Consider the following 18,870-nt stretch of genomic DNA (forward strand, 5'->3'; position numbering starts at 1 on the left):
CAATAGCATGATGCACATGTCATTTTGATTTGAGACTTGTAATGGTTGTTTAAGACTAGATGCGAGGCCAGTAACTATGTATTTTATGTTCATAATGTTTTTAAATATTCTGTTTAGCCTGAACTCCTAAGCAGATCTGTGATTATCTGGGTTTCTTGATCATGAATGCAATCCTGATAATGCAAAGGATTTTAAAGGTGAATATTATGAATAAACCAGAACTTTTTTTATTGGGACTTACGGACAATGAATTAGAAAAGACTCATGGCAGATTGATTTTGTATATGGTAACTGCAGCAAGATTATTGTATGCTCATTGATGGAACAACAATGAAATTCCCACAGTGAAGAAATGGATAGTGAAAATGTCAGAATTTGCTGAGATGGCAAAGCTGACCTGTTTGGTCAGACAAAACAACAACGAAATCTTTTCTGAAAGACTATAAACTTTATAGGGACTTTTTGCTGAAAGAATAAAAAAATGGTAATATGATTTATGGGTTTGAACATTAAAAAAGATGTGGATTAAGTGAGGGGCTGAAGGGATTTGCATAACATCTAAGACGGAGAAAGGATTATAAGATTGTAAGTATCTTGAGAAGGTCAGAAGTAATTATATTTCATAACTTTCTTTTTTTCTTTTCTTGCACCTTTTTTTCTTTTTCTTTGGATTTGTCTTTTACTTTATGTAGAATTCTCAATAAATATAAATTTTTAAAAAAGATCACGGGTGCAATCCTATTCTAAATGCCGCTAGTACATATAACAGATTTACTGTAAGTCATCTTGTGATGGCAACAGGAAATATAACAAGGATTTGTGTTTAAACAAATTAATGATAATGGAACTTCATCCTAAATATACAGTGCAGAAATGTCTGGGGGGTTTTAACATGTAACACACTATGTTTTTCACATGCCTGTAATGCACATAAAAAGCAATTTTATTTTAAAAACTTCTATACCACAGAGTTAAAACATCTAAAATCAATATAAACAAAAACAACTCAAAGATTCTTGCAACATAAACATCTACCTTTAGAAAGATAACAGAAAAGTGTAATATAAGCTGGGATTTATCTAGGATGCTAACAAAATAAGGTTTCTGAAAGCATTAGAAACGACAGAAAAAGGTCTTTTAAAAACCAATTTGGCTGCTTATGATGAAATTCCAAGTAGGACCTTATTTGCTGAGATTATCCTCCCAAGATATCTAGATCCTAAGATATTGAAGGGTTTAAAATCAAGTTCATCTGACTAGGCTCAGAAGTAAACTGGCTGAAAGCATATGTATGTGCATGCCCATTCAAACCATATAGATATATATGTCATGCACAGAATCTTTAATGGTGACTGGGGCATTGTCTTACCATGTTATCTGGGACCCTTCTGGTTGTGACCTCTGAGGAAAAATATAGGGTGTACAGTATGGACACAGAGGGCCTCCCCAGGCCCTGCAGTTAAAAAATATTAACTATTGCTCTGGAGAGGAGAACTGGACCAACAGATGGACATTTAATGGGAGCAAAATCTGGATAAGCCGGAAGGGAAAGTAAGCAGGTAAGTATTTTTTGGAAATGATCCCCAGAAATGTTTAACTGGATTGGATCCTTTAATTCGAATTCTCCATTGAGCAGAAAGGTGGATTAGATCACTTTCCGAGTAGTTTTGAATTCTCTTTCTACGCCCGCTTCTGCTCCTAGGAAAAACAAACTTCAGTTTACTGCCAGCGTCTTTAAAATCAACGTGAAAAACTCCGCACACTACGCTCCACCGCCTCGCATACGGACGCGTTGATTTCGGGTAAGCCGAAGACCCAAATCAAGCCGGAAGCCAGGAGGCGTGTTACTCAATTATTCTCCCGCTATGAGGCCTATGATGGGTCTCTCAGGAAACAGAGGAGGGATCCTGGCGCTGGGAGGAGAAAGATGGCAGAGACGGAGGCTCAGCTGCTTTTGGGTGTAGGTCTAATTGGTAAGCGCATCTCCGTTCCCGCTGCGGGAATGTCGGTGAGGGGGGAGAGCTGGTTAGCATTCCTCGTTTCCCCTCCCCATTTCCATTCTGAAACGGGAAGATAGATTGTGCGCTGATGAAGCAGTGGGGGAAGGGAGACGGAGGGAGAGCGTCTTCCTTTTCGCCCCTTCCAGTCGGCCTGAATAGGTAGTCTTAAGCGTTTTGCTTTCGTTACGCGTGACCCAACAGGGTCGGATTGTTGCACTCTTTCAGGTCCGTCTCATGCACGAAGAGTAGAAGAGAAGGCTAGGAAAAAAAACCGACCTCGCATGCTCCCTTACCCCACATAGGAATAAGGGAGCGGAGTATTCATCCATCCTGCTAGGTTGGTTCTTTTTACTATCACCCCTGCTCGTAATACTTATTGCCTTTCAATGAGCACAGCTAGGGGACAGGAACCTAGGCCACCATGGGGAAATTGAAGAAGCAAAGCGGGGTCAGTCTCAAACCTGGCTGATGCTTTCATAGGCAATCAAAAGAAATCCCAGGGCTGTGAACTGCAAAAGGAAACACCCTGGAAGAAGGCAGAGGCAAACTACTTCTGTATTATTGCCAGTGTAGCCATCAGAAGTTGAACTTGACTCAAAGGAGACTTTACAGGCTTGTTTGCTGCATTTCACACAACATACAAAGAATAAACCCAGCTACTTTAGTGTGTTCTGTGAATATAGCTGTTGTAGTTTATTGTAGTATGTTGAAAGTAATAGTCACTCTGAATGCTGGGTAAACATAGCTACCTACTCCCATCTCCTGCTAATTTACAGAAAGGCTTTACATAGCCTCTAATTTACAAAATAGCCCCTATGTAGTCATCTTGAGCAAAGGATCGTTACCTTGTCGTGGTGCTGGAGCTTGAGCACCTCAGTGATGCCATGAGCTAAACCGTGAAGGGCCACCCAAGACGGGAAGGTCATGACAGAGAGGTCAGACTAAATGCGATCCCTGGGGAAGGTAATGGCAACCCACCCCAGTATTCTTGCCGTGAAAACTAAATGGATCAGTACAACCAGAGATATGTCAGTATACCATCGGAAGATGAGACCCCCAGGTCGGAAGATGGTCAAAATGCTACTGGGGAGGAACAGAGGATGAGTTCAACTAGCCCCAGACGTGATGACGCAGCTAGCTCAAAGCCAAAAGGATGGCCCAAGAAAGAAGGAAAGCAAAAGGCAACAGTGATAGGGGGAGATATGCCCAATTAAAGCAAAATTCCAGAGGTTAGCCAGAAGAGATAAGGAATTATTTTTAAACAAGCAATGCATGGAAGTGGAAGAAGACAATAGAATAGGAAGGACAAGAGACCTCTTCCAGAAAATTAGAAACATTGGAGGTAAATTCTGGGCCAAAATGGGTATGATCAAAAACAAAGATGGCAAGGACCTAACAGAAGACGAAGAGATCAAGAAAAGGTGGCAAGAATATACAGAAGACCTGTATAGGAAGGATAACAATATCGGGGATAGCTTTGACGGTGTGGTCAGTGAGCTAGCGCCAGACATCCTGAAGAGTGAGGTTGAATGGGCCTTAAGAAGCATTGCTAATAACAAGGCAGCAGGAGACAACGGCATCCCAGCTGAACTGTTCAAAATCTTGCAAGATGATGCTGTCAAGGTAATGCATGCTATATGCCAGCAAATTTGGAAAACACAAGAATGGCCATCAGATTGGAAAAAATCAACTTATATCCCCATACCAAAAAAGGGAAACACTAAAGAATGTTCAAACACTCATTTCACATGCCAGTAAGGTAATGCTCAAGATCCTGCAAGGTAGACTTCAGCAATTCATGGAGCGAGAATTGCCAGATGTACAAGCTGGGTTTAGAAAAGGCAGAGGAACTAGGGACCAAATTGCCAATATCCGCTGGATAATGGAAAAAGCCAGGGAGTTTCAGAAAAACATCTATTTCTGTTTTATTGACTATTCTAAAGCCTTTGACTGTGTGGACCATAACAAATGGTGGCAAGTTCTTAGTGGTATGGGGATACCAAGTCATCTTGTCTGCCTCCTGAAGAATCTGTATAACAACCAAGTAGCAACAGTAAGAACAGACCACGGAACAACAGACTGGTTTAAGATTGGGAAAGGAGCACGGCAGGGCTGTATACTCTCACCCTACCTATTCAACTTGTATGCAGAACACATCATGCGACAAGCTGGGCTTGAGGAATCCAAGGCTGGAGTTAAAATCGCTGGAAGAAATATTAACAATCTCAGATATGCAGATGATACCACTTTGATGGCTGAAAGCAAAGAGGAACTGAGGAGCCTTATGATGAAGGTGAAAGAAGAAAGTGCAAAAGCTGGCTTGCAGCTAAACCTCAAAAAAACCAAGATTATGGCAACCAGCTTGATTGATAACTGGCAAATAGAGGGAGAAAATGTAGAAGCAGCAGACTTTGTATTTCTAGGTGCGAAGATTACTGTGGATGCTGACTGCAGTCAGGAAATCAGAAGACACTCTTCTCCTTGGGAGAAGAGAAATGACCAATCTCGATATAATAGTTAAGAGCAGAGACATCACACTGACAACAAAGGCCTGCATAGTTAAAGCAATGGTGTTCCCTGTAGTAACACATGGCTGCGAGAGCTGGACCATAAGGAAGGCTGAGAGAAGGAAGATCGATGCTTTTGAACTGTGGTGTTGGAGGAAAATTCTGAGAGTGCCTTGGACTGCAAGAAGATCAAACCAGTCCATCCTCCAGGAAATAAAGCCAGACTGCTCACTTGAGGGAATGATATTAAAGGCAAAACTGAAATACTTTGGCCACACAATGAGAAGACAGGACACCCTGGAGAAGATGCTGATGCTAGGGAGAGTGGAAGGCAAAAGGAAGAGGGGCTGACCAAGGGCAAGGTGGATGGATGATGTTCTAGAGGTGACGGACTCGTCCCTGGGGGAGCTGGGGGTGTTGACTGACAGGAAGCTCTGGCGTGGGCTTGTCCATGAAGTCACGAAGAGTCAGAAGCGACTAAACGAATAAACAACAGTCATCTAAAACTCCAACCTTTTTTAAATGGAGAGCGGAAAAGTAATAAAATGCAATTAATAGCACAGGAAAGATATAAATAAGTGTCACTTTCCCAATATAATGTTGGTTGTAAATAGCTATAAAAATGCTCAGGGCAAATGTCCTAGCTTGTCACCAGTGCAGTTACCAGGTCTCTCTTGATGTGAAAGCATTCCTGAATCAGGGCCCCACAACTTAGAAAACCTTCTCTGCCATTACCCATCTCACTTCACTTGGCAGGGAAACCCATAATGGGAGGACTTAAGAAGAAATAAATTATTATTATTTAGTACACTTAATGTATGTGGTGTTTTACAAATACTGCTAGAGCAGGTACTTGCTACAAGAAGAGTACAATGTAAATTTTAATACAAGGGAAACAGCAGAGGAAAGGGAGAGAAGGCTAGATAAGGAAAACAGTTTGTGATAGTTTTAATTTAAATGTGCTTTTTAGCTAAAATACAGAATTTGCTGCTCTGGCTGCAGGCCAGGGGGATGTTTCATATTTTTAAATAATACTGTTCCAGATTAATATCTCATTGCAGATTAGAATTCATGTATGTATGCTGCCATAAATATGAGTTAATTTCTGTAACAATTAAGGGTTATACTGTATAATATATGCAAGCAGAGCCTAGTATTTTTAAAGTGTGTAAAAAGTGGGTGTTAAGTTGACTGCATAACTGGATCTGATCAACCAATCAATTTACTCCCTTGCTGCTGTTGGCATTCTCACAGTGAACATCTTTCCACCATAGAAAAAGATACCAATGGAGATGCTCTGTGGGTTTGGTGTTACCCTTCTACAACGACTGGATTCAGGGATCTTTTGTTGAGAAAATGCTGCCTTACAGATGAGAGCAAGCAGCTTCACACTTTCCTGTTTGGCCAGTACAAACTAACATGGTTTTACATTACAACCATGGAAATTCCAGACACTTCTGTCCTGAAAAAGGTAGGATTGAAATTTGGAGAAGGGGAACTTGATAGAAAGATCTTAACTTGCACATTCATTATCCTAATAAGAGTTGAAACGGATTTCTGAAACAAGGCTTATTTATATGTCTGCTGATTTCATAAGAAAACAGAGACCATATAAATATGCTGTAAAATATAGGTTCCATACATATGATAACAAAAGCAATGTTGAACATTGATGAGAGAGAGAAAATAAAAACTGTATTCCGTTTTCATCAATTGAAAGTTAAACTGGATGTTTGCACAAAATTCAAGATGTATTGGACTGCGGCGAAGAACATTAGATTTTCAGTAATGTAATAGACTTAAAGAGGCAGAGAATACACTTTATTGATTGATTTAAACTTAGGGGTTACCTAACTCCTGATGACACTGTGTGGCTCAAAAACAATCACAAAAAATCCTGAGAATTCAGAAGAAATACACACAATGCCCCCAAAACACCCCAAAGAAAAACTGACGGGGACTCAGCAGCCATCCTACCCCTGGGCCTAGGAGCAAAGCCAAGTTTTTAGTGACTTTTGGAACTCCATCAGGATTGGAGCCATATGGATCCCCATGGCAATGCTATTCCAGAGGGCAGGTGTGACGACAGAGAAGGCACACTTCCTAGATCCCAATGGATGATACTGGCCATGCTCTACCTGATCTTCCTGGGCAGGCAGAAACTGTTGGAGATAGGCAGTCCCTCAAATAAGCAGGCCCTATGCCATAAAAAGTTTTATAAGTAATAACCAGCACCTTGATTTTCACCCAGAAGCCAACTGACAACCAGTGCAGCTCATGAAACAGTGATGATACATGGACATATGAAGGTATACCCATCGCTGCCTGCATTGCTGCATTCTGGACCAGCTGTAGTTTTCAAGGGGCCTTCAAAGGCAGCCTCATGTAGACTGTTGCAGTTGTTCATTCATGAAGGGGACTATGAGTGATTGTTTGAAGGGCCTTCCACTCTAAAAATGGGCAAAAATAGTGCACTAGATGGACCTGTGCAAAGGCCTGAACTCTGACTGAAACAAGCACAGATAATTTACTTCCTCCAAGATCCTCTGCAGCTGTTGTCTGACCACTGTCTCAACAACCTTCCCCACTAGCCTGTGCCGCAGGCACCTCAATTGTACCTGCCCAGAGTCCAGCCCTTGAGCAGATCTGAGCAACTTTATCTGCCAAATTATATCTCCTTTCTAGTTGTTTATACTGTTACTTTACAATGAAGTATTTGGGCATCAACTTTTTTTTTCCTGTATGTTGCATAGGTGACCCATTTTTCCATTGTTCTGACAACCAAAGACTTTAACCCGGAGAAATATGCAGCCTTCTCTAGGATCCTCTGTAGGTGTGTATTGCTGATATGTTTTCTACAACACCTGCATGGTTTATTAGCTAAGTTAAAAACCTTTTGTGCAGCGATATATTCCCAATTAATAGGGGAAAACATTTTAAAAGGATTATTAATTACCATTATAATTATTATACATATAATTACTAATTATTTCAAGTCAGTAAAAGATTTATCAAAACAATAAAAAGTGATACATAATAGTATCCTCCCACTAGTTCTCATAGAAAATCATGAATGAAGTGAACAGATTGAAGTGAATCCCTTTCTTCTAAAATGTGGTTCTGTATGTGGTTAAACCAGTTTAACCATAGTAATTCATGCCCTTGCTGTACTGGCTGGCTACTTGTTTCCTTGTTGAATCTGAAGTGTCCTTAACATTTTAAGGACCTTTTTGGTTCAGAAACAGGAAATCTTAACGAAGGGTGGGTGACAGGTTGAGATCTACTGATAGATCTCTGAATTATTTGCAGTAGAACAGAAGTCTGACTCCCAGTTACTGAATACTAGCAACAACATTTGTTGTTGATACTTTTAACAATTTATGACTCAATTATACTGCTAAAATGAAGAGAAAGCTGGCAAGGGGGATGGGAAAGAAAATAACTAGGGAGAGTATACATATTTATATTAGGCTCCAGTCAAATTATTCCAAGGTTCTAGTTTTTAAAAAACCAAACAGCCAAGTACCATCCTGGAATCCTGAACTTTATCCACTTTTATCTAAGGCCTCTTCTCCACATCCACTCTGTGCCAGTCTTGAACCACTGCCATGCCGCTTTGTGTTTTGGATGTCCAAACCTGTTGAGTGGATTAACTTCCAGCTGAGCTGCACTACAAGAGGAAATGTGCAAAGATCGTTCTGCCACTGCCACCTTGACACTGAAGCTGCAAGTTTCCAATTGACAAGAACCCTCACCTTATCCTGCTTCCTGGCTCTTTGTCTCTTCTATTGAAGTCCAGGTGCCTTGGTGCCTCACCACCATTTCACCTTGCTTTTTCAGTGGAGAGGAGGGGTATCTTTATAGCATCCCTTCACAGTGACCTGGCTTTCCCCCCCACCTCACTGAGAAAGCAAATCCAGATAGATCGTGATGAGGATATGGCACTGGCTGGCTTCCAGTTTTTGCACATCTCCATAGGTCTCCATAGGTCTGCTGGAAGGAGCACAGGTCATCGTGGGGTTTAGTGAGTCTTGCAAAAATGGTAATGGTGAGAATATTTGCATGGATGAATAAAATCACTTCTGAATGTTTGACTACCCTCAGTTTTTAAATCATGTGGCCTAGATGGTGGTATGATTCCCCCAAGAAATCTTAAGGTATTTCATTGCTTGCTTCTTCTTAAAGCTTTAAAGCAATTAAAGGTTTAAGAAGAAGCTTTGACCTGGCATTATCTTTATTTGCTGATTCTAGATCTAATAGCTGCAGCTGTTTCTTTATTAAGTGTTTAAGTGAATTGTTTCACATTTTGACTTTTTAGCTACATTACCATACAAAATGGGAGGAATTAAATATTTTCCCCATTTTCAGTTTATTTTTCCAAATGTTTTCATATTTCTCTTCCGTTTTGTTTTCTGAAAATTTATGGGCCTTTGGAGTTTGTAATTTTGAAATCCAAGCATGGATGGGAAACCTTGTGATCTTCAGATGCTGCTGGGCCCAAACTCCCAACATTTCAAATGGTGAGGGATGCTTGGAGTCCATGTGTGTGTAAATCTTAAAATGCTTTAATTGTAACACATGTAATCTTAGGTAAAGGTAAAGGTTTCCCTTGACATTAAGTCCAGTCGTGTCCGACTCTAGGGGGCGGTGCTCATTTCCGTTTCTAAGCCTTAATGGCTTGAGTTTGTTTATATTTGTTCTTTGTGGCACAGATACAAATATTGAAGCTCAATTTATTTTTTCAGAATATACCTGAAATATGGGAGCCCTGTAAAAATGATGGAGAGTTACATTTCTGTCCTTACAAAGGGGATTTGTCAGAGTGAAGAAAATGGTTCTTTCCTAAGCAAAGATTTTGATGTCAGAAAAGCTTACCTTGCAGGCTCAGTCAAAGGTGAGATTTTTTTAAAAAAATAAGCTCCCCTTCTTTCAATTACATTTATTAATTCTTGGGCAGTTAAGAGGGTCTCAAGGGTTTTCCAGGATACACTTTGGGTTTCCCTTTTGTGTCCTCCCCCTCCAAATGGTGACAAAAATAACACCCTGGCATGAATTGAAATGGTAGAATGGTTTTTAATAATTTAATAATTTATCTCAACTGGCCTGACTTCTCAAAAGCAAAAAGATGCAAAAGATACAAAGTGTTTGTATTCTTAAAAAAATAAGATAAATGCCAGGTTCACATATTGCACTAAGCTATTATGTGGTTAGTTTGGTCATTGTGGCTTGTAAACCATGGCTTGGCATGTTAGGTGAATCTAGCCAATTGTGATTTAAACGACAGTGATTAAACAAGCCATGACATAGAAGTAACAACCAAACTATAGCTTGATGTATCTAAAAAGTATTCTGTGGGTAAAAGCGGAGTAAATTTTGTCTCATAAAAGTGAATTTAAGTAAATTACAGTAGTTCTTATAGTTATGTTGCTAATTGTGCTGAATTCTGCTATTATGTTGTATTAAGAATCTGTTTCACTTCTGATTGTCCTAGATATAGTATTTCAGTTTGGAATGGAAACAGTCATCCTATATACTGCACTCATGTTAAAGAAAAGAATTGTAGTATATCATCCCAGAATAGAAACTATCCTCGAATTTACAAGGTAAAAATATATTGATTAAATAAAAAGTTATCCTTCACTTAATTTCATTTTGAAATCTCTTGGCCATGGGCCTGAATTCCTTATCTTCTTTATTTCTAACACAAATGAATATATCTAACATTAAATTGTAATGTGTTTGAGTCCTTGTGCTTGTACTCTGAGGCTGTGGGTAGCCTGGTTTGCATGTCAAAACTTAACAGTGGTTTAAGTTCATATTGTTTCCAAAAGACCACATGGGTTCTTTCATTCCACCATTCTCTCACCTTCATTTTCATGGTGGCCATAGTGTTGACTGCACTGCTAACCCATGGCCTCTGTTAACCATGTACTCAGTAGACTTGATTCACAATGTCAGACTTTTCGTAATACATTGAAGGGCATAACTTCGTTGTATATAAAAGTGCCTGAAGGAATTACTGCTTAGGTAATCTGTGAAGGGTGGCACATATGACTTTGCAGATGAGAAGAGACTTGTAAATGTACTGTCACACAAGACATTGACCCATTCATTCCATTCTGCCCATTGGCTGTTTGTGACAGTTACCGTATGTTGCAGATCAGAGCAAAAGTTCATCTAGCTTGCAATACTACTTCTACAGTGTCCAGCCAGCTACCTGTGATAAGCCCTCAAGTAGGATATGAATGTAAAAGTGCCCTCCTATGTGTATTCTGCAGAAGCTACCCTTGAGTGGCATACTGTTATTTGCTGTGATATATAGCCTTTGGACCTAAGGAAGCCTTATTTGCCATGATTATCTTTTGTCTACCTTTAAAGACATCTATGACCCAGCACCTAGAATCAGTAAACAGGAGAAGTTCCAACAAATGGGTGCCACTGGAATTTTAAGATCGTGTCATTGATGTTTGCATACCATGGCTGCCATGTTGGGTGTGGTCAGTCACAAAATATTCATTTAAAAAGAAGCAGATTGGTGAGGATGTTACCACTGTTACCCCTTTATCCTCCCAGAATGTTCCCAAACAATGTCTAATCTATTAAGTATCCAGAAAAGCCTCTACTGAATACAGAGTGGAGACTATGATTTATAACAAATCCTAATTTGACAAAACTTTGATAAACCATTGTTTGAAATGAGCTTGTTTTGAAACAGACTAGAGTCCACTATGATATCTGGTTCTATTGATTAGTATCAAAGTAATCTCTTATTACTTATCCACTATTCTGGTTAATCATTTTGTAAAATAAATGGTATTTTATACACAGACAGGTTCTGTAAAAGCAATGCTCAGCAATGTTGAAATTGTCCTCATTTCTTAACACTTAATGCATTTGTTTTTGTAAAATTCCAATTTCAAAATGGGTCAAGAGTATGCCTGCTGGCCATGCATCCATCCATACAGTGTATTATATGATGATATCCACCCATTTTTTGGAAGGCTTAATATCTGTGGCTGAAATTATGTAGACTGCCCATGTGATTTACAGTTCTGATCCTCTTATGGGCCAAACAAAGGGACAAGACCAGCTAATGAATCCTTTCAGGAGAAGATATGAGTGGGGTTCTTGAAAAGAGCTATTGTCTTAAAATAATATAACTTTCTTTTAGGACATTACCAGCCTTAGTGTGGCACCGACAAGATTGGTCAATTCTTCATTCATATGTGCATCTGAATGATGATGAATTAGAAGCATTAAAAATGTGTCCAGGTATTACTGATAATGGGTAAAAATCAGCATCACAAAACAATGTCTAAATTATTTTTTGTGGTAATAGAAAAAATAGTTGTTTATTTATTTATTAAATCAATTTATATGGCCACCCATATTGCAAATGTGACTATGGGTAGCTAACAACATATTCAAACATTAGAAACAATATTAGCAAAGGGTAAAAACCTGCAATAGTCTCTGAAGCCTAATCCAGACAAAACAATTAAAGACCCCTCACCGGGCCATTTAGCCTCCCAATCCTCAGGCCCTGAAGCGCATGCAGGTCTTCTGTGCTTTACAAAAGGTCAGAAGGGTTGGGGCCAATCTAATCTCGGGGGTATGGTGTTCCAGAGGGGAGATGCTGTGACAGAAAAGGCATGCTTCCGGTGTCCCGTGAGATGACATTCGTTAACTGAAGGGACTGGGAGTGTGCCTCTCTAGTGCTTATATTATAAAAATTATTAACATCCTAATCCATAGAAGTGTTCACAGTAGTATTATATAATTTGAATTTCTGTAATATTTTGAGTATCGGCTTAATATCACAAGATGATGGTCAAAGCCCAGAAGAGGTACTATTCATTATATCTCCTTCAAGGTCACATTAATAATCTTACAATTCATTTGGGGGGGGTCTCAGATGTTTGGATATTGCAGTACTAAACAGCTTCTCCTATTTATCTATTGTAAAAAGTAGTAGTTTGGAGTTTCTTGTAGAATAGTGGAATGCTGAATACAGAATTTTATACCTGTTTACTAGGTAGATTCCCATGATATTGGTAGATATCCAACGTTAGCATGCATGTTTAAGGCTATAAAAAGAACAAAAATCATTATAAGCTTTTTAAATTCATATTAAAGTACCTTGTGAGAGGTGAGAATGCTTTTACTGAACCATTATAATTTGATAATAAATAAATAAATAAATCTTTCCTTCTCAGGATACATTGCTGGATGTATAGATACAGAAGTGAGCAACAGGCTAGACCTTTATGATATATACGTGAATCTGGCTGAAAGTGAAATCACCATTTCAAATCAAGCAAAAGGTTTGTAGGCTATGTCATCTACTTTTCTTATATATACAGTAGATACAGTATGTCGATACATTTGTTTGCATGTTGATGAAGGCAGATTTTAGTTGGGCATAGGCACAAGTTTCTTATTCTGATACTAAAAATCATATGCTAGCACAGTGTTTCTCAACCTTGTCAACTTTATGGACTTCAATTACTAAAAGTCCCCAGCCAGCCAGAGAGTTGAAGTCCATGCATCTTAAAGTTGACAAGGTTGGGAAACACTGAGCTAGTCTATACGCGGGGCATACAATTCTAGGTGGCTCACCACATTATAAAACAATATGTCAAAAATATCCATTAAAATATCCTCCATAATCATTTAAAATTTATTAAAAACGCTAAAACTAAAACCAGACCCCAACAGACAGTAACCCAATACACTGTACCTTTAAAGCTCTGTGAAAAATAGCAATTTGAACAGCCTTTCTGAATGTTAGCAAGGAGGTAGCTATCTAACTTTGGAGGGCAAACTTCCAGAGCAAGAACTGCTACCAAAAAGTTTTGCTTTTGGACCCTGATTTATTAGCATGCCCTCTCAGCTTGTGCACAGCAGATGGGCAGAATGCACTTGAAGAATTCAGTCCAATAGGTAACAAACACCCAAGGATTTTATAGGTCATCAGCAGCCCTTGGAAGTTTTCAGAAACCATTTAGCCAGTGAAGTACCCACAGGATAGATCTAATCTTGCTGTAACCTCTCTCACCAGCAGGCAACTATAGACTTCACCAGCTGTAGTTTCTGAATAGTCTTTAAAAGCAGTCCCCCCAAATGTTCCCCTTTGTCAAATCTGTTCCAACTTCTCTGAGATAAAGACAAGATCTAATGTGTGGCCTCCTATATGAGTTGGGCTCTGATCTCCTAGGGCAAGCTCATGATTGTCATGGTGACCATGAATTTCAAAGCCATTCCTGACCCAGCTCCCTCAGCATCAATACTGGAGGGAGTCTGTCACCAGCAGTGAGATCAAGCAGCTACGCAGTGAATTGCTGGACTGCAAGATGAGCAATACGCTAGCAGAATCCCTACTGTGTCCCTCATGGCAAGCTCATGCAGTCTCATATCCAGCAGCACATCTGGTCACCATAAAGATCTCTGAGAGCATCATTAAAGCCCCCTTCCAAGCCTTGGAGTTATAGCTGCTAGAGCACTTGGGGCCTGGAAGAGCAAATGTTTGATAAGAAAACATCTATGTCTTCACCCAGTCAGGCTTTGGTTATTCACACCAGGTTCTGCCTTGTACCTAGATCATGGAGCAGCATGGTCTTATTACAGACAGACCTGGCATTAGCAGCCTGAAGCCAGTTTGGCATCCAGGACCCCAGGATAAGGCTGAAGGGCTAGAAGAAAGGATTAACACCCTTCCTGTGTAATGGCATTCTATAATGTCTCCCTTTGCTGATTAGTGTGCCAATTCTCCTACCCTCAAGCCCCCAATAGCCTCCCAAACTTGGAGTGGGGGGTCGAAAATGTCAAAATCCCACACTATGGTGTAGTGCATTCCTCTATTCCAGTACTCAGAAAACCGGGTTAATATAAGATGGATCTAAGAACTAAGATGGAAGTTCTTAGTGCCAATGCTAATTTCCTGACCCAGGCACTTAGGAAAGGATACAAAAAATGATTATGAAAAGTAATGGGTTGAAAGTATTAAACTAAAATTATTTTGCTAACAGTAGGATTTTCACTTAGTTGTCTAGCTGGATCAAAGTGATGCCACCCCACAGTGTTCTTTTCTGATTGGGAGAAATGATGCTAATGTACAGAAACAGAAATATGGACCCTGAAAGATAGCAGCATGGGGAGTTCTATCAATTCAGTTCTATTGTTAAACGAATTACAAAGCAAAATTTTAGCATTATACAAATAAGGAATGGTAATTGAATGCTGGTATGAAGAAATGTTGATCTGGAAATGTGTACCTTTTCTATGGCAATGTGGTCTTTTGACCCAAATTCTGATCTTGTGATTACAGTTCTATGCTTTGAAGCTATATATTTATTAACATTGATTTGTACAAAGGAAATGAGTGCTGGTGTATTTCTCTTTCTCCTCAGAGGCAATGACAATGGGGAAATTGCATAAAGAAATTGGTCAACTAATTGTTCAATCTGCAGAAGATCCAGAGAAATCTAACAGTCAAGTTATAAAGGTTAAGTTTCTGGATTATTTCAGTCTTTAACACTTTTTTTTGTTATCTAAATACCATGCTTCTAGTTTAGAATACAGTTATTAGTGGCTAAGACAGGGACCCACGATGGTCCCTGTCTTAGCCACTAATACAATGGTTTAGATGGTTTAGATGACTATGGTTTAGATGACTGACAGTGAGCTCTGGCAAAACTTCAGTCTACATGTCTTCTGTGGAAGGTGGAGAAGAGACCAAGCTTTCATTTTAAGATGAAAAGCTGCTGTTCTAAACAAATCTGGATAACAAACCTGGAACTGTAATTAATTTGATTTAAAGCAAGCTATTGTTCCTTGAACCCATATATAATGTAGAAGTGTAAGTTTCTCTAAAATTAAATTGGAAATAAGCACCATCTTTATTTAGATAAATATGTGAGTCAAAGGTTGACCAGAGCTTGATACTGCTCAATAGTTTGAGGTAGGAATGGGTTTTCAGTGGCCTCAAAGTTTTTTTGTTCCAGTCATTGAAATCTCCTTTAACCACATCTGCCACTTTTGAATCCCTTCTTTTTGAGACAAGAAACACAAAACTGATAACATAAACCTTAAATAATCTTATAATCAGTTTTAGAAAAAGGCAAAGAAAACTTAAACTACCTCAAAACCCAGGAAAAAAACAAAACAAATCCTAGTCCTGCCATGTGTATCATACAGCCACATTCCCTTTGCATTATTTTCCTGCTTACCATGGCACTTGACCTCCCAGCTTCTTTGATGATTACACACACACACCCCTATGTATTTGAAAATCTAATTCATTTTCTTTAACTATATGGGTGGTCCTTGGGCTATGACCATTCACTTAGCAACTGTTCAATGTTATAATGGTGCTGAATGAATGGTACTTATGCCAGGTGCATGGAGTTCTGGCTGTCACAGTGTCCCTGCAGGCACGTGATTGCAATTTCCAATGTTCCCTGCCAGTTTTCCACAAGTAAAGTCATTGGAAAGCTGGCAGGAAGTTGGAAGTCATGGTCATGCGAGGTTGTTGCTTAATGACCCGTGCAGTTCTTTCTTAACAAGGGCAACAGGAACTGCCAGAATTGCCATTGCTAAGCGACAAGCTCATGTGATGTCACGTCTTATGACCACATTACTTAGCGATGGCAGTTCTGGTCCCAATTACCATTGTAAGCCAAGCCAATATACATTACTCGAGGCACCTTGCCCCGCGTTTTCATGATAAAACAATGAAATACACTGTAAAACAGAAAAAGGCTTAGCAGAACATGTTTTAAATAAGCATATATATTTGTAGTAGTTACATTCATGGCATCTCCAAATAGCACTGGAAAAGATCCTTGTTAGAAAGCTGATTCCAGTCAGCATTTTGTTTGCTTGCTTATTTTCATTATTTGTATTTACATTTTAGGGGAAAGCTCTCCTCAAGGAAGCATATGTAAAATAAATATACCAGGAAGAAATATATAGATAATATGATTCATGCATCACTTTAAGCTATGATTTGTTTAAACATGTTTATTTTAATAAGCCACAATTGGCAGGGGACATGGCAGCATTCTAAAACTGTAATATAAAAATTGTAACGGTTTGGTTTGTGCAACATACCATCTAATCACATTTCAAATGATATGCATAATCTGTGTGTGTGTGTGTGTGTGTGAATCCAATAGATTCAAATACTGAAAACATTCAGAACAGCTGCAGTAATCTGAAATAGCAGATATATGAAATCACATAAACCTAGCTCAAATATTCTAGTAGTATTCCATCTCAGAATAATATCTATAGGAGTTTTGCTTATCAAAGTTTTACACTGAACTAACATAGGCTAGTGCATCTCAGAGTAAGAGGAGCTTTTCTTTTTACCAACTTTTTTCATGTTTGCCTCTTTATTTTAAAAATGTGTCTGCAGGATGTTTCACTGAAGACAAAGGAAATCTTGACAAATCTGGCTTCATTCACAGAGGTCATTCATGATGGTGAGAAGCCATCACTTAACTTAGAAGCACTGAAACAAAAGCGATTTCCACCAGCAACAGAGAATTTCCTTTATCATTTGGCAGCTGCTGAACAAATGCTTAAGATCTGATGTTGTAGATAAACCTCAGTGGAGTACTTAGAAATTCTTCTTTACTATAATGCTTATGTAAAGAATTCTGTGGAAGAAAGAGTAGGGTTTTTTTTTTATATACTGTATATATTTCTGGAGAGAATAAGCAATGACACAGGCTTGAAAAACCATCAGTGTGCCATAAAATATTCTTGACTACAGTATATCATTGTCTGTTCTTCCTACAAAGGACCCAAAGACATGATGGTTTGAGCTGTGCATTAAGGTGAAATAGTAATTGTCAACCCCAATCAGCACCTTAGTGGAAATCATTAATCAAATTGTTAATGACATGAACACTGTTAAAATACACAAATTAAATAAGCCTTCCTCAATTTGGCACCAAGTATGTTGGGACTGCAACTCCCATGATTCCTAGCATACTGCCTCTATTACAGTCTCAGCATATCCATAACTTGCAAGAGAGGCTGAAAGTTAGATCTTTACAGTTAAGTCAGCTGATACCGTGAACCCAAGAGCTGTATGCACAATCTGACCTCCCTCAAGCCCTTGGTGAATGTTTGACAGATTACGTCTATTGGCTACACTGCCAAACACTCAATGTGCCTGCTGGCCGCACCTTGCACAGGTGCACTTTGGGTTTTTAGAGCAAGAGTGTGTACAACTTTTTGTGATGATGAATCCTGATTGAGCTTGGAGCTGTTTTGACTTACGAAACAATCCTACTGAATAGGGCAGATTTGTATATTAATATACCTAGTAGCTGCTGCTTTTAGAGAAAACAGCTATAAGACCTTTTTTTCCCCTCTCAAGGAATCAGGAGGTTTAATTCCTTCCTCCTCCTCTGAAGTTGCTCTCCTCGTGGGATGCAAGATGTCAGCATGTATCTGGAATTTTGCAGAATGAATATAGGGCTGGGCCTTTTATTTGCTTAACTTTGCCTTTTCCTTAAATAGCCATTGAAGTTTGGCTGCATACCTTTTTGTGGGAAGGTTTAGCTTGTTAATTTAAAACTGTAGCAATTATAAAACTAAGAGGTTTGTAAAAAAAAAAACTAAAAAAATCAAGTTGAGCCTATGCAGTAGCACTTTGCTTTTTAAAAAAGCCATTTATGATTCTTGCCTTCACAAATATATACCTTAGCATGTGATATACACTTCTTTAATTAATCACACTTATTTATCCTAATATTTTATGAAATACTGTTTAACAATGATCAATGATGCATACTAGCAATATTGAGAATCTTGTTTTTGACTTATGAGTTGCATATTGTAATACAGGAGATAAAGAAGGAAATGGGCAACTATTGTAAAAAAAAAATCTAAATTAGTGTATGAATATGACTAGAGCTCCCCCTATTTTCAGGGGTGTGTCATGCACTTTTGTACAGAAATATATGTTGATTTAAACATTTAAAAGCCAACTTAATACATTTAATTTTATATGACTGATTTTTCCTTGACAGTATTATTTTTGTTGATGTCTTAATGTGGATGAAATACGGAATATTTCCCCTATCAATTGGGATTTAAAATCAATATATCCTTGTATTTATTTATTTATTCCTGTTAACTATAAGAAACAAAAAATTCATTCTGGCAACCAGGTAGCTCTCAGAAAGATGGAGAAGGCTGCTGTAATAGAGGCTGTAACCCCTATTCTTCCCCCTCAAACAGGAGGAGCTAACAAATTCAATTTTTTAAAACACGGATTTATGCGTTTAAAAGTTGACTCCAACTCAAAAGCAGTTCTGGTATACAAGAAAAAGATTTCTTTGTAAGAA

General features: G+C 38.7%; 1 protein-coding gene across 4 annotated transcripts; it reads left to right on the top strand.

Annotated features, from left to right (window-relative positions):
- Nucleotides 1-1,844: 1,844 nt before the first annotated feature.
- On the top strand, nt 1,845-18,538 carry DENND10 (DENN domain containing 10). 4 transcript variants are annotated; one of them, XM_063307228.1, is made up of 9 exons: nt 1,845-1,973; nt 5,762-5,978; nt 7,261-7,340; nt 9,253-9,401; nt 9,999-10,110; nt 11,679-11,779; nt 12,724-12,831; nt 14,917-15,011; nt 16,926-18,538. In XM_063307228.1, exons 2-9 carry the CDS (start codon nt 5,946-5,948, stop codon nt 17,100-17,102), a joined length of 855 nt encoding a protein of 284 aa, XP_063163298.1. In that variant the 5' UTR covers nt 1,845-1,973; nt 5,762-5,945; the 3' UTR covers nt 17,103-18,538. The 4 variants fall into 4 exon arrangements, with proteins under 4 accessions (XP_063163298.1, XP_063163297.1, XP_063163301.1 ...); XM_063307227.1 differs by having other exon boundaries at nt 1,846-1,973; nt 5,782-5,978; XM_063307230.1 differs by lacking the exon at nt 5,762-5,978 and having other exon boundaries at nt 1,892-1,973.
- The last annotated feature ends 332 nt before the right edge of the window (nt 18,539-18,870 follow it).

The sequence above is a fragment of the Candoia aspera genome, chromosome 6 (genome assembly GCF_035149785.1).
Source record: "Candoia aspera isolate rCanAsp1 chromosome 6, rCanAsp1.hap2, whole genome shotgun sequence".
In the NCBI taxonomy this organism is placed as follows: domain Eukaryota; kingdom Metazoa; phylum Chordata; class Lepidosauria; order Squamata; family Boidae; genus Candoia; species Candoia aspera.